This window comes from Oncorhynchus keta, chromosome 23, assembly GCF_023373465.1.
Source record: "Oncorhynchus keta strain PuntledgeMale-10-30-2019 chromosome 23, Oket_V2, whole genome shotgun sequence".
NCBI classification, from domain to species: Eukaryota; Metazoa; Chordata; class Actinopteri; order Salmoniformes; family Salmonidae; genus Oncorhynchus; species Oncorhynchus keta.
In genome coordinates, this window is record NC_068443.1 from 31,829,348 (window position 1) to 31,845,665 (window position 16,318).

Below are 16,318 nucleotides of genomic sequence, written 5' to 3' on the forward strand. Positions count from 1 at the left end.
GTCTTATCTTAATTCACAGTCCCGTGGTCCCCATCCCCAACCTCACCCGGAGCAGGGAGACGCCTACACCCCTCTACCCCACCCCCATGGGGGCTCCATGGGCAAGCCCCCATCCGGACACGCCCCCTCCCCTCACAGGGTGCTAAACTCGACCCCCACGGCGGGCTTCACCAAAAAGGTTGGCAGGAGACTCAACATCCAGCTCAAGAAAGGTCAGCATCCAACCCACACACACACACACACACACACACACACACACACACACACACCTAAAGCTCACCATCTGTTTAACCTCAGGAGGGCCGTGAGCTTTTCCTGACTATGGCCATTGCAAGGCCCAGAGGTTTTTTTTCCCCCAGGTCAGTTCATGTGGTCAGGAAAAGCTCCTGGTCCTACATATTGAATGGTTGGAATCCATTCTTCACAGAGGTGGTTTGTGATTAGCCCGACAGAGAAGGCATCGCTGTAATCCTCTCCAGCCATGGTGGGTCTGAGAAAATTGCCTTCTTTCCTTCCCTCATTCTAAGAATTTAGCTTCTCAGCCTCAGAAGAAAAATAACTAGTGTTTAGGTTTGTGTGATGAAGTTGTATGAATAAATTATTTTTATATTTAGGACTTCAAAGAAGACATTGTCAAATTGTTTGGTTCAAAATATATATTCATATTATCATGATTCCATACGTGTTATTTCATAGTTTTGATGTCTTCACTATTATTCTACAATATAGATGAAAATAAAGAGAAACCCTGGAATGAGTAGGTGTCCAAACTTTTGACTGGTACAGTACGCTTCTCATTGCTGTTTTAATGAACAGACACACACATCAGAATCAGTCAATGTTGCCTTAAATGTCAATAAAGATGGCCAAAAGGCCTCCCACTTTTGCCTGAAACGGTAGAGAGAAAATGTGTTGCAGATCCAGATTGATCCATTCATTCCAAATGCAACACATCTCTGGAGTGTATGTAGTGACTGACAGCTGGACAGAGTTGGCACAGCACAGGCCTCTGCAATAGGAGACACGCAGTCAGTCAGGCAGGTAGGCAGGCCATAGGAGACCAGTTGTGTGTGCCGGCACGGGCAACCGGGAGAGACAGAGGGCTTGTTGCTAGGCAGCCAATCGTCTGTGTAGTGTACACTATGTCAAAAGGCATGTTGAAAATCAACGGGCCGCTCCGTATGGCACACTAGCACTGCGTAGGGATCTCTTCACTGCCTTGGCCAGGTATGATGTATGTGTCCCAAACAGCACCCTATTCGCTATAGTGCACTATTTTTGACCACGGCCCATAGGGCTCTGGTTAAAAGTAGTGCACTATGTAGGGAATAGGGTGCCATTTATACAGTCCCCACAGACCACATCCAGGTGTGTATCATACTATTAGGTTTTTATTCACTTTCTTTTGAAAGGAGGCCTATATAAACATAGCACTGTTAATAAAATCTACAGCCTTTGGCTTGTTTGTTGTGTTTTGAGTGCAGCAGACTGAACCTTATTTGGTGGATAGATTTAGTTGGTTTGTCGACATCTTAAAGGGATACTTCAGAATTTTGGCAATGAAGACCTTTATCTACTTCCCCAGAGTCTGATACCATTTTTATGTCTGTGTGTGCAGTTTGAAGGAAGTTGCTTACTAGCTTTGAGCGCAATGACTGGAAGTCTATGGTAACAGCTAGCTTTTACCATAGACTTCCAGTCATTGTGCTAATGCTAGTTAGCAACTTCTTTCAAACTGCACACACAGACATGAAAATGGTATCCACGAGTTAATCTGACTTTGGGGAAGTAAAAAGAGGGCTTTTTTGCAGAAATCCCGGCGTATCCCTTTCAGATGTCAACAGAACAAACTCACTGGCCTTTTCACAAAACCCAAATCTCTAACACAATCATTCTGGGATATTACAAGACTGATCTAACTTGTCTTGAAAGATCCCGTGTACCAAATGAAACACATTAATGCTAATGCGATTTACCGGTAATTATAATACGTGCCCGTCCTATGGTGGGAAGTTGATTGGCTCATTGACATGGAGGGGATTTAGATTGCACTGAAACAGAGTCCTCAGAGTGTTCTGGAATCCTCTCTGTGTTTGCCTTGCTTACATTACCATACGCAGCTCAGACAGAGACAGAGGGGTTAGGCTTGGCAGACATTCTCCTAATGATCGGACTGTGGTGCCGACGGGAGAGGAGAGAGAGAGAGAGAGAGAGAGAGAGATACCATCCTCAACCTCTGGACTCTGATTCAGGCCGGGAGGGTTCCGCAGGTCAACACCTTTTGTCTCAGCCTTTCATACTAGCTGTCCAGAATCCTTCCCATGTTGCATGTTCACTTTGGAATGCCTCATGGCCATGTCTGAATACCCATACTTGCGTTGAAAATAGGCTTTTTGGGGTATGCGAATTGAACACGTTTTATAGTAAGTGAAATTTCCAAACATTTAAGTATGCGTTAAATGCCAGGATGTCATGGCCATTTTGGCTTTACATCTAGAAATCGCTGCATGCTATTGAGGGAGAGAATTGTCTTTTCCGACCCACGTGTTTGACAACAGCTGATAATCAAGAGAAGGGGACGCGAAATGAACAGATAGCGGGAAGCAAGGCAATTGCAAATGAGATGACACGTTCTTGGTATGGGTGAGCCTAGTATGTTGATATTTGTTGCTTACTGCATACATTTCCACTAAACGGTACGTTCTAAATGGTATGTAGTATGTGTAATACACAGTGTGTCGTTTTGGTAAGTCGTAGGCAAGACACATTTCACACACAGCCACAATGTCTTGCTGCTGTGTAGACCTGACTGTACCTGTGACATGAGGGGAGTCCAAATGTGACGGGCGTTCTCGCGCTTTTCACATCCTCCTGTTTCATCCGTTAGGTCCAGAGGGTCTGGGTTTCAGCATCACTTCGCGCGACGTCCCCATCGGCGGCTCGGCGCCCATCTACGTGAAGAACATCCTGCCCCGAGGAGCTGCCATCCAGGACGGACGCCTCAAGGCCGGAGACAGGCTGCTGGAGGTGAGACCCGAGACTCGGGATGCTTCAGTAAAACGATCTCATTGTCTGTCTGGTCACCCTGTTTCTAGATCTCTGTTCCCAATGTTTTATGTTGTGTTAGCCTCTAATACGGTGTGACTTCTGGCAACGTAGGGACATGTTGTTTAGGCTCATAATAGTGTCTTGGTGGGATCAGTTCAAGTGAATGGCGGCGGGTTCCTCGGCGTGGGATTTAGGGGTCAAAATCTGAATGTGAATCTGTATGTTTCTAATTGCCGTATGTGTTCCAGGTGAATGGAGTGGACTTGGTTGGTCGGACCCAGGAGGAAGTGGTCGCTCTGCTGAGGGCCACGCCTATGGGAGGAGCTGTGGGGCTGGTGGTGCTACGACAGGAGGAGACCTTCCTGGTAGGTCTCTCTGCTCCCCTAACACTGCAAACTCTAGCACCATCCTCTCTAGGATGCTTAGAGTCCCCGTTTGTCATAATGTCCCCTACTCTCAGGAAAGTGTGTGTGTACATCAATATGCATGTCATGGGGCCCTGTGGTTGTGTGCGTCTTATACCTTGTCACGGTTAATCTCCCAAGTTCCCCAGTAAGTGTTGTGTTTTCCTTCCATTCTCCTCCTCACACAACATGCCAATGCAGCATGCAGATTGATTGTGCTACTCTGGCACGGCGCTACTCTCTGTTATCCGTGGTTATGTCCCAAATGGCATCCTATTCCCTACATAGTGCACTACTTTTGATCAGAGCCCTATGGATCTTGGTCAAATGTAGTGCACTATGTAGAGGGTGGGGCGCCATTTGGGACGTAGGCCCTGATCCAAGTGTTCTCGGTGGGAACCTGTAGCGCTCCGCTCCCTCAGAACAAATTGGATAGATTGATTGATGGATGGGTGAGAAAGCGGGCAGGTGAGGGACAGACTGAGAAATGCACTTGTTGTTGGGTGGAATATCAATCAGATTCAGAACCCACACAATAGGTCCTGTTCAAAAGTAGTGCACTAAATGGGGAATAGGGTGCCATTTGAAACGCAGCCATGGTATGTGACTAGAGGGTGACAACTCAGTTTGAGATTATAATGGCACTAGGGTAGCCTAGTGGTTAGAGCGTGGTTAGAATCCCCGAGCTGACAAGGTACAAATCTGTCGTTCTGCCCCTGAACAGGCAGTTAACCCACTGTTCCTAGGCAGTCATTGAAAATAAGAATTTGTTCTTAATTATTAACTGACTTGCCTAGTAAAATAAAGGTAAAATTAAAAAATCTAATTAAAATTTAAAATGCCATGTAATGTGTTTATATAGACACGCAGTGTGTTTTAATTTGTTTTAATTTAAAGGTTTTGTCAATACACATGTTTTTTTTATGAAACAACACATCTGGGGCTCTGTTAAAGTGTCTGATGAAAGGAATAGGTAGAGTTAATGCTGGGGTTAGTGCTGAGGTCTAAATCATAGTGGATGTGTTCCAAATTGCACCCTATTACCTACAAAGTGCACTACTTTTGACTAGAGGCCCTGGTCAAAAGTGGTGCACTATAAAGGGAGTAGGGTGCCATTTGGTGCGCAGGCAGTCCCGCCGAGGTTGATCAGTATTTACTACCCAAGTCACTGGCTACTAATCGATCTCTCAACCAAACCGCCAGTATGCTTCTTTAACACCCGGGATGTTGCGCCAGGCTGAGTTATAGAACAGAGTAGCACTTAAATCCCCCCCCCTCCCTGTTGTGATAATAATGGGCCAGTGTGTTCTCCTCTCACCATTAGTGGATCACAGCCACCAGCAACCAACAGCAGGTTCAACCAACCCCCTCCAACAGTGACAGTTATTACAACTGAAGACGCACACACCCTATTGGCTGGCTGTCACTCTGGGCCAATCATTCTGGCCGGGCTGAGTTAGATGTTGAGCCCAGGGGCGTTCATCCAGGCCTCATCGGGATCAATACTCATCTTTTGATTAGTCCAGAGCCTTTCTTTCACTCAGGAGGATGTGTCCCAAATGGAACACCCTTTTCCCTATGGGGCCCCGGTCAAAAGTAGTGCACTATGTAGGGAATAGGGTGCCATTTGGGATGCAAGCCAGAGGTATCTGTCTGCTATCTCGTCTGACACACATGACGGGGGGAGGGTATAAATATTACACAGCGGAGAGAACCGCTTCTACCCCCAGGGGGAAAACACAGGCCTGGTTCTTCTGACTCCAGTAGTGGGGAAGAGAGCTGGAGCAGCTACTCTGAGTTATTCCCCGCCCCCAGGCAATGATTACTGATATGCTGGTAATATCCATAGATGGGCTGTAGTGGTACATGTGAGCATGTAGTTTGGTAAAGAAATGCACTCTGTTGGAGTGTGTGAACACTGGGTAGCCCACTTCTACTGCACAGTCTACATTAGGTGGAGACTTACATTTCCCTCACTAACTTTAAACATCAGCTGTGTGAGCAGCTAACCGATCACTGCAGCTGTACATAGTCCATCTGTAAATAGCCCACCCAATCTACCTACCTCATCCCCATATTGTTTTTACTTTTCTGCTCTTTTGCACACCAGTATCACTACTTACACATCATCACCTGCTCATATATCACTCCAGTGTTCATCTGCTAAATTGTAATTACTTTGCTACTATGGCCTATTTATTGCCTTACCTCCTCACGCCATTTGCACACACTGTATATAGACTCTCTTTTTTTCTATTGTGTTATTGACTGTACGCTTGTTTATTCCATGTAACTCTGTGCTGCTGTTTGTGTCGCTGCTGTGCTTTATCTTGGCCAGGTCGCTGTTGTAAATGAGAACTTGTTCTCAACTAGCCTACATGGTTAAATAAAAGTGAAATAAAATAGTCAATGGATGGTAGTTTGGATTTCTGTCAGTCTATTCCAGGGGTATTCAAATGTGAGCCTAGAGGTCCAGAGAACTGCTGGTTTTCTGTTCAACCTGAACAATTAATTGGATCCACCTGGTGTCCCAGGTCTAAATCAGTCCTTAATTAGAGGAGGAACATGAACATCAGCAGTGGAACTGGCTTCGAGGGTCCAGATTTGAATTAGCCCGATGTGCTCCTCCCTCAGTTAGATTTGATGTACAGTATTGCTGCAAACATGTGTCATTGACTACTGTTGTATCTTCTGACACCCTGTTTCCTCTAGAATGCAGAGCCTCAGATGCAAAGCCCCAGAGATTTGGTAAGAGTCACCCAAACCCTGTGTTTACCTGTTACCTGTCCCCTACACTGAGTCAGTGGAGGCTGGTGAGAGGAGGATGGCTCATGATAGTGGTTGGAAGCAAATGTCAAGAAACCATTCGTTCTCTTCCAGCCAGTACTTTGAGCCTGTTCTTCGCTAATACAGCATACAAAACTCCCAAGACTGTGCACGTCACGTCTAGTGCAGGTTCAGATTGTCCTCTGCTGTGCCTGTTAGTAACGTGGTAGATATTTTCCGGTGTGTAAATGTCGAGCGTCGGCCGTTGTCAAACGTGATTAATGTATGATGGCGTGCAGTCAAAAACGAAATGTACTTTATTGCACAATTCTGCATGTCCCGTGATGCGCTGATGTCGGAGTTCAGTGGAGTACCGTAGAGAAGGGTGTGTTTTCACTACTTGAATAATCTGCTCAGGGACACGCCCATTGATGCAGTGCCATTAATAACCTGGCCACGCTCATAGATGACTTTCTCTGAATGGGCTCGAATGCTCATTGTGCTATTTGACCTTGTTTGGGGACATGAGGAGACCATTTACATGGCCTTTAAACGTTGCTCTCAACTGATGAGAGGAAAGCTCATGGTTGACTGACCCACTGTGTCGTAGGACTGTATTTAAACATAGAATGGGGTCCTTGTTGTTTTCACCCATTTGTATTTTTGTTGAACCTTTGTTTAACGAGGCAGAGGGTTTGTTATACTGGGTCGTTATACTATCAAGGTGATTCATTATGAACTATGTCAGCCAGCCAGCCATTCTCCAGCTTCATTGACCAGCTAATTTGTTGCTTCTGTGACGTGTTCAGTTTGCTCCTCAATTCACGCTCCTCGGTTGGCGAGCGAGGTAGCAGCCCAGAGTGGGCGTTCCACGACGGGTATACATCAGGGTGGCCCTTCCCTTTCCAGTAAACCATTCACACCAGACCAGGAGGTGTGTCATGGCTGCTGTTAGAACGGCCTCATGTGGAACGGCTCCAGAGTGTTATCGTTGTGCTCGGATGAGACACAAGCCAGAATCGGGCACCTTAGATCCCTGAGTAATCGCTCACTCCTGTGTGATTCTACAAACCTTCGCCAATGAACTCCTTCATAAAGTTGGTCTACACGTTGTACACCTTAGATCTCAAGTCTGTCTCTCTCTCTCTCTGTCTCTCTCTCTTTGTCTCTCTCTCTCTGTCTCTCTCTGTCTGTCTCTCTCTGTCTGTCTCTCTCTGTCTGTCTCTCTCTGTCTGTCTCTCTCTGTCTGTCTCTCTCTGTCTGTCTCTCTGTCTGTCTCTCTCTGTCTGTCTCTCTCTGTCTGTCTCTCTCTGTCTGTCTCTCTCTGTCTGTCTCTCTCTGTCTGTCTCTCTCTCTGTCTCTCTCTCTGTCTCTCTCTCTCTCGTGGTTGATTTTACAGTCCTCGCCAATGAATCCCTTTGTTCTCTCCTTCCCGGCATATTCCCTCCATAATGGGCTCCACAATTATACCCAGCAGATGTTATCTCTTGTTAGAGGCTTTGTTCCACACAACTCTCAACAACACATGAACTTCACTGTTCTGTTGTTGTGCCAGGCAGACAGCAGCACTGAGGCTCTGATACTAGTACAGAACATGGGCCCTGGTCAAAAGTAGTGCACTATATAGGGAATAGGGTGCCATTTGGGAACCAGTCTGTGATTCCCGGTAGGAGAGCACATTAGCCCCCCCCCCCATCTCATCTGAATGGCCCTCTTCCAGTAGCTGGATGGCGGGAGGAAGGCAGGGTGAGATGGAGGGAGACTGGGGGACAGGGGAACAAATGGCACGCTCTCTCTGTACTGGACCAATTAACCTGAGGCCTCACTTTGAAGCCATAGCAGCCTGCAGCCACTCTCCGATTCCCCCCCCACACTAAAACAGGTCGAACACACAGAGACAATAGGCAACATCACCTTGACCCTCCACATAAATTAGCTCAGCACTTTGGCAACGTTAATAATTAATAAACGTATAATCGCTGTTAATAATTGATTATCTCTCTGTGTGTGGGGGGGTGTTTCCGTTACCCAGAGGTACATGCTATTGTTGACACTATGGGCCCTGGTCAAAAGTAATACACTATATAGCCAATAAAGTGCCTTTGAGATGCAACCATGGACAAGGTTAATTGCCACTCCTGCTGACATTTCTGGGGGTTGTTGCTTGTGTGGCATTGGTACCATGGAAGGACGGGCCTGCGGTGGTCTCTGGTGTGTGTGGAATGTAACCACGGGTCTGACTGTTCCCCTCTCCAGCGTCGCTCGGGGGGGGAGGCCGTGTCGGCCACGGATCCCCACTGGCTGACTGAGGTAACCACCCACAGCAGTGACTGCGTCCCAAATGGCACCCGTGTCCCTATATAGTGTACTCCTGTAGTGCACCATACAGGGCAAAGGGTGCCATTTGGGATGCACTAAAGTGCCTCCGCATGACATCATCCCTCTGCTCTGTGGGACTGAGTCAACCAGGAGCCGTGAAGCAAAGGTAGCACTTTGGACTGTTGTGCAGCAGACTGAATGAGAGTCAGTTGGGCTGTTCATTGGGACTGCCTAAGTAACAGTAAATGTGGCCGTGGGTGGGTATGCCTTGTGGTCTATACGCTCTGTCACTCTGTGCTGATTGAGGAAGTAACTGCCTTTTCACCTGCCGTCGCAGGGCAGCACTGATCTAATACATATTGGCTACGTCTCAAATGGCACCCTGTTCCCTATATAGTGCACTTCGCCCATATGGCTTTGGTCAGAAGTAGTGCATTATGGCCTCCCGAGTGTTGCAACGGTCTAAGGCATTGTGGTGCTAGAGGCGTCAGGACAGACCCGGGTTCGATCCCAGGCTGTGTCGCAACCAGCCGCGACGGGAGACCCATGAGGCGGCGCACAATTGGCCCGGCGTTGTCCGGGTTAGGGGGGAGGGGTTAGACCGTCCAGGATGTCCTTGTACCATCGCGCTCTAGCGACTCCTTGTGGCGGGCCGGGCACATGCACGCTGACTTCGGTCTCCAGTTGTACGGCGTTGCCGCGGCTGGCTTCCGGGTTAAGCAAGCAGTATGTTGGACATTAGGAAATGTATAAGTAGTTCATTATATAGGGTGCCATTTGGAATACACATTAGTGTAAATCCACTGCAAATAGTCTCCGTAATAGCTGATATCATTGTGAACTTCTTGTTCTGGTGGTGCTATTAGTTATACTGAGTTACAGAAAATGACTGCAAGTTGATATTGAGAAGGCATCAGTGCCAGTTACCCTGTAATGTAATGTAAAGCCAAGCCACATTGATCTACGGTCACACAGACACATTTTCGACTCGCTCGACTCCGTTGAATAATTGTTGTGGCTCTTCCTGCCCCCGCTCTCTGCCACATGCGCGCACACACACAACGCGCGCACACACACAACGCGCGCACACACACAACGCGCGCACACACAGTGTTATTTGTGCCCCCGTGCAGATGCGACTGCATTCATGTCTCTAGTGTGTGAATGTATGAGTCAATCAGAAGGCCCAGTGACTCTAGTGGAGAACAAGCTCTTGCCTTAATTAAAGTGATGGTTCAAGCTGCCACCTGTTTCTGCGTATACAGCACGCTGTGGCTGGGAGCAGCTGCTAGCTGGGTAATTGCCATCACACAGTCACAGTATAGAGGAGGAAGAGGACACGGATGGATCTGGAGTCTCATTCTAATCTGAAGCCATTCTGATCTCGTGTGTACTGCGTGAGATGTGTGGATGTTTAGGCGGATGAGGCAGGGGCTGTTGCTCTTTGCGACTATGCCTCAGAGATGGGAGTTATTTATAAAAAGAATACAATTCAAATTAAGAAACACATGACCTCGTATGACGGTGATTATAAAGGGCTGAAAGGTGACATCCTTTTCTTTGCTCACAGTTCCACTGTGTTTAATGACTCGCTGCCTCCTCCATGAGGAGTGTGATGGTGTGTGTGTGTGTGTGTGTGTGCGTGCGGGTCTCTCTTTGTGCACCGCACACACCTCCACATCAGTCTGTCTGGACTCCTCTGTCTATCCCCCAGGTGTTTGATATTCATGGTCTATCAGCATGCGGTCTAAGGTAGATAGTGAGAGAGAGAGGAGAGCTGCTTGAAAAAAAAGAGCCTCAGAAGCGTTCAGCGCTCTCCACATGGGCTCCCTCCAGCAATTACATCCTCCACTGCCTCCTCATCTCTCCTCTCCTCTTTGCGCTTTTAATTCGTTTCAAGTGACTTTTTGATTCAATCAAATCGACAGGTTTGTTTGGGAAAGTTGAGAGCACGCCTCTAATCGCTTCAGGTGATGCTGTTGGGAGCGATCGGGGGGCGTGAGGTAGGCCAGGGCTGTAGGGGTTGAGATCGGGGGGTGTGAGGTAGGCCAGGGGTGTAGGGGTTTAGATCGGGGGCGTGAGGTAGGCCAGGGGTGTGTAGGGAGCCAGGGCTGTAGGGGTTGAGATCGGGGGTCGTGAGATAGGCCTTGGGTGTAGGGGTTGAGATCGGGGGTGTGAGGTAGGCCAGGGCTGTAGGGGTTGAGATCGGGGGGCGTGAGGTAGGCCAGGGGTGTGTAGGGAGCCAGGGCTGTAGGGGTTGAGATCGGGGGGCGTGAGGTAGGCCAGGGCTGTAGGGGTTGAGATCGGGGGGCGTGAGGTAGACCAGGGCTGTAGGGGTTGAGATCGGGGGGCGTGAGGTAGGCCTTGGGTGTAGGGGTTGAGATCGGGGGGCGTGAGGTAGACCAGGGCTGTACGGGTTGAGATCGGGGGCGTGAGGTAGGCCAGGGGTGTAGGGGTTGAGATCGGGGGGTGTGAGGTAGGCCAGGGGTGTAGGGGTTGAGATCGGGGGGCGTGAGGTAGGCCTGGGGTGTGTAGGGGGCCAGGGCTGTAGGGGTTGAGATCGGGGGGCGTGAGGTAGGCCAGGGGTGTGTAGGGAGCCAGGGCTGTAGGGGTTGAGATCGGGGGGCGTGAGGTAGGCCAGGGGTGTAGGGGTTGAGATCGGGGTGTGAGGTAGGCCAGGGGTGTGTAGGGAGCTAGGGCTGTAGGGGTTGAGATCGGGGGGCGTGAGGTAGGCCTTGGGTGTAGGGGTTGAGATCGGGGGGCGTGAGGTAGGCCAGGGGTGTAGGGGTTGAGATCGGGGCGTGAGGTAGGCCAGGGGTGTGTAGGGAGCCAGGGCTGTAGGGGTTGAGATCGGGGTCGTGAGGTAGGCCTTGGGTGTAGGGGTTGAGATCGGGGGGCGTGAGGTAGGCCAGGGCTGTAGGGGTAGAGATTGGGGGGCGTGGGGTAGGCCATGGGTGTGTAGGGAGCCAGGGCTGTAGGGGTTGAGATCGGGGGGCGTGAGGTAGGCCAGGGGTGTGTAGGGAGCCAGGGCTGTAGGGGTTGAGATCGAGGGGCGTGAGGTAGGCCAGGGGTGTAGAGGTTGAGATCGGGGGGCGTGAGGTAGGCCAGGAGTGTGTAGGGAGCCAGGGCTGTAGGGGTTGAGATCGGGGCGTGAGGTAGGCCAGGGGTGTGTAGGGAGCCAGGGCTGTAGGGGTTGAGATCGAGGGGCGTGAGGTAGGCCAGGGGTGTAGAGGTTGAGATCGGGGGGCGTGAGGTAGGCCAGGGGTGTGTAGGGAGCCAGGGCTGTAGGGGTTGAGATCGGGGATGGGAGTGGAGGTGCCATTTTATTCACTCTGTGGAATACAAAGCACCCTGCAGCCTGGGTTGCTCAGGAGAGGAGGGGAAGAGAAGGCAGTTCTGTAATTGTGTTCCACATGGATTCATCCTCTCTCCTCTCCCTCTATCGCTCGCACTGTCTCTCTCTTCCTCTGTCTTTTTTTTCTCCTCTTTCTCTGTTCTCTCTATTCCGCCGCCCGCTCTCTCTCCTTCGGTCTCTCCACAAAGTAATTCAATCTCTCTCTGCAAACAATGGGAGCTAATGAATGTATGACACTGAGCTTGATTATGACTGCATTCATTACACATGCACATAATTGCTAGTAGTTTAGTGTGCAGATTTATTCAGAGGACAGCTGTCAATTGACAAGGCAGAGAGAATAGCTTTTTTGTTATTCAATGAGGCTCAGACACCTGTTGCATTTTCTGATATACTGTATGTGTCTGCTTCTGTGTGTGGATAATGCTCTTAATTGTATACATTCTAGTGTGTTTTGGGGGCCTGTGAGGTGATCACCGAATCAAATCAAAATTGATTTGTCGAATGCTTACTTCCCAAAAATGCATAAAAAAAAATATTGAAAAATAATAACACGAGGAATAAATATAGAGTAACGATAACTAGGCTATATACAGTGGGGCAACAAAATATTTAGTCAGCCACCAATTGTGCAAGTTCTCCCACTTAAAAAGATGAGAGGCCTGTAATTTTCATCATAGGTACACTTCAACTATGACAGACAAAATGGGAAAAAAAATCCAGAAAATCACATTGTAGGATTTTTAATGAATTTATTTGCAAATTATGGTGGAAAATAAGTATTTGGTCACCTACAAACAAGCAAGATTTCTGGCTCTCACAGACATGTAACTTCTTCTTTAAGAGGCCCCTCTGTCCTCCACTCGTTACCTGTATTAATGGCACCTGTTTGAACTTGTTATCAGTATAAAAGACACCTGTCCACAACCCCGAACTCCACTATGGCCAAGACCAAAGAGCTGTCAAAGGACACCAGAAACAAAATTGTAGACCTGCACCAGGCTGGGAAGACTGAATCTGCAATAGGGAAGCAGCTTGGTTTGAAGAAATCAACTGTGGGAGCAATTATTAGGAAATGGAAGACCACTGATAATCTCCCTCATTCTGGGGTTCCACGCAAGATCTCACCCCGTGGGGTCAAAATGATCACAAGAATGGTGAGCAAAAATCCCAGAACCACACAGGGGGACCTAGTGAATGGCCTGCAGAGAGCTGGGACCAAAGTAACAAAGCCTACCATCAGTAACACACTACGCCGCTAGGGACTCAAATCCTGCAGTGCCAGACGTGTCCCCCTGCTTAAGCCATGTCCAGGCCCGTCTTAAGTTTGCTAGAGAGCATTTGGATGATCCAGAAGAAGTTTGGGAGAATGTCATATGGTCAGATGAAATCAAATCAAATCAAATTTATATAGCCCTTCGTACATCAGCTGATATCTCAAAGTGCTGTACAGAAACCCAGCCTAAAACCCCAAACAGCAAGCAATGCAGGTGTAGAAGCACGGTGGCAAGGAAAAACTCCCTAGAAAGGCCAAAACCTAGGAAGAAACCTAGAGAGGAACCAGGCTATGTGGGGTGGCCATTCCTCCTCTGGCTGTGCTGGGTGGAGATTATAACAGAACATGGCCAAGATGTTCAAATGTTCATAAATGACCAGCATGGGCGAATAAATAATAAGGCAGAACAGTTGAAACTGGAGCAGCAGCACAGTCAGGTGGACTGGGGACAGCAAGGAGTCATCATGTCAGGTAGTCCTGGGGCACGGTCCTAGGGCTCAGGTCCTCCGAGAGAGAGAAAGAAAGAGAGAATTAGAGAGCATATGTGGGGTGGCCAGTCCTCTTCTGGCTGTGCCGGGTGGAGATTATAACAGAACATGGCCAAGATGTTCAAATGTTCATAAATGACCAGCATGGTCGAATAATAATAAGGCAGGTCAGTTGAAACTGGAGCAGCAGCACGGCCAGGTGGACTGGGGACAGCAAGGAGTCATCATGTCAGGTAGTCCTGGGGCATGGTCCTAGGGCTCAGGTCCTCCGAGAGAGAGAAAGAAAGGAGAGAATTAGAGACCGCACACTTAGATTCACACAGGACACCGAATAGGACAGGAGAAGTACTCCAGATATAACAAACTGACCCTAGCCCCCCGACACAAACCTTTGCAATCTGTAACTAAACTCATAGTTGTGGGTCGGTCATCCCATAGCTCCTGATTCTGAAGAGCGTCGGAATCGGCATAGCTGCGTCCCAATTTGGACAAACCTACTCATTCATGGGTTTTTATTTATTTTTTACTATTTTCTTTGTAGAATAATTGCAAAGACATCAAAACTACGAAATAACACACATGGAATCATGTAGTGACCCAAAAAGTGTTAAACAAATCCAAATATATTTTTGATTCTTCAAAGTATCAAAGTCCCCTTTTGTCTCTGTGACAGCTTTGCACACTCTTGGCATTCTCTCAGCCCGCTTCATGAGGTCGTCACCTGGAAAGCATTTCAATTAACAGGTGTGCCTTGTTAAGTTAATTTGTGGAATGTCTTTCCTTAATGCGTTTGAGCCAATCCGCTGTGTTGTGACAAAGTAAAGGGTGGCTACTTTGAAGAATATTAAATATATTTTGATTTATTTAACACTTTTTGGTTACTACATGATGTTATATGTGTTATTTCATAGTTTTGATGTCTTCATTATTATTCTACAATGTAGAAAATAGTTAAAAATAAAACCCTTGAATGAGTAGGTATGTCCAAACTTTTGACTGGTACTGTATATAGTATAGTGCACAAATGTTGACCATGCCCTGGTTAAAAGTAGTACACTATGGAGGGAATAGGGTGCCATTTGTGACACTAATCTTGTACTTGCCTATCAGTAGCAGAAATGATCAGTGACACCGTCCTTTCTCCCTCCCTCGCTCACTCTCCGTTCTAAAAGGTTGAGGAGGATGACCTGGTGTTGACCCCTGACGGTACCAGGGAGTTCCTGACCTTTGAGATCCCTCTGAGTGACTCGGGGTCGGCCGGTTTAGGGGTCAGCGTCAAGGGCAACCGCTCCAAGGAGAACCATGCTGACCTAGGCATCTTTGTCAAGTCCATAATCAATGGAGGAGCTGCCTGCAAGGTGAGTCTTGCCCCTCTCATAAGGATTCCGATGTTCATGGTCATATAAGTAATTATGTATTTTCTGGAGTTTATATACTAATCTGCCTGTTGGCATCTTCTGTCTATCTGTTCTGATTTGACAGTGAACTTCATTGCTTTGTCTGCTATTCGTTATTCCACTGACAGTGCAGTAACCTTGGTGCCAGTCTGTTTCTTGCACTCTAGCCTACTCTCTAGGGAATGAAGTAGCCTGGGTGTCACTCGTTGTTCGGTGTGACAAGGAGTTGGCAAGATGACGCAAGCAGATCTGGGACCAGGTTAACAGCACCAGTGCTATTGCGTTGAACAGCCTGATCGTGGGTGTTCTGATTCTGCGTGTCACATGCTGTGTTAACAGGATAGACGGCTGCGGGTCAACGACCAGCTGATAGCGGTGAACGGCGAGTCATTGATAGGCAAGACCAATCAGGAGGCCATGGAGACGCTAAGGAAGTCCATGTCGGTGGAGGGCAACAAACGCGGGACGATTCAGCTGATAGTGGCCAGGAGGGTCACCAAACGCAGTGAGGTAAGCCTAACCCTCCCTTTGGGACAGCCGTGGAGATTATTGGACTAACACCAGTCTGAGGACGGGCTCATAGTAGTGGCTGGAAACGGCATGAATGGAACCGTGTCCAACATGGTTTCCATGCGTTTGATACCATTCCTTATGATTCCATTCCAACCATTACTATAAGCCGCCGTCCTCTCACCGGCTTCCACTGAATAACACACGTGTGCGTGACAACCAGTCACTCTGTGACCACTGACAACCCATCAGTTTGACCACTGACAACCCGTCACTCTGTGACCACTGACAACCCATCAGTTTGACCACTGACAACCCATCAGTTTGACCACTGACAACCCGTCACTCTGTGACCACTGACAACCCATCAGTTTGACCACTGACAACCCGTCACTCTGTGACCACTGACAACCCGTCACTCTGTGACCACTGACAACCCATCAGTTTGACCACTGACAACCCGTCACTCTGTGACCACTGACAACCCGTCACTCTGTGACCACTGACAACCATTCACTCTGTGACCACTGACAACCATTCACTCTGTGACCACTGACAACACGTCACTCTGTGACCACTGACAACCATTCACTCTGTGACCACTGACAACACGTCACTCTGTGACCACTGACAACCCGTCACTCTGTGACCACTGACAACCATTCACTCTGTGACCACTGACAACCATTCACTCTGTGACCACTGACAACACGTCACTCTGTGACCACTGACAACCATTCACTCTGTGACCACTG

General features: G+C 48.4%; 1 protein-coding gene across 1 annotated transcript in view; it reads left to right on the top strand.

Annotated features, from left to right (window-relative positions):
- The window catches only part of LOC118402172 (partitioning defective 3 homolog), a 257,768-nt gene that overhangs the window by 138,727 nt on the left and 102,723 nt on the right, over nucleotides 1–16,318 (top strand). Inside the window, 6 exon segments of the mRNA XM_035800167.2 lie at nucleotides 20–212; nucleotides 2,888–3,027; nucleotides 3,297–3,413; nucleotides 6,165–6,200; nucleotides 14,829–15,014; nucleotides 15,393–15,563. Coding sequence (XP_035656060.2) covers nucleotides 20–212; nucleotides 2,888–3,027; nucleotides 3,297–3,413; nucleotides 6,165–6,200; nucleotides 14,829–15,014; nucleotides 15,393–15,563 — 843 coding nt within the window.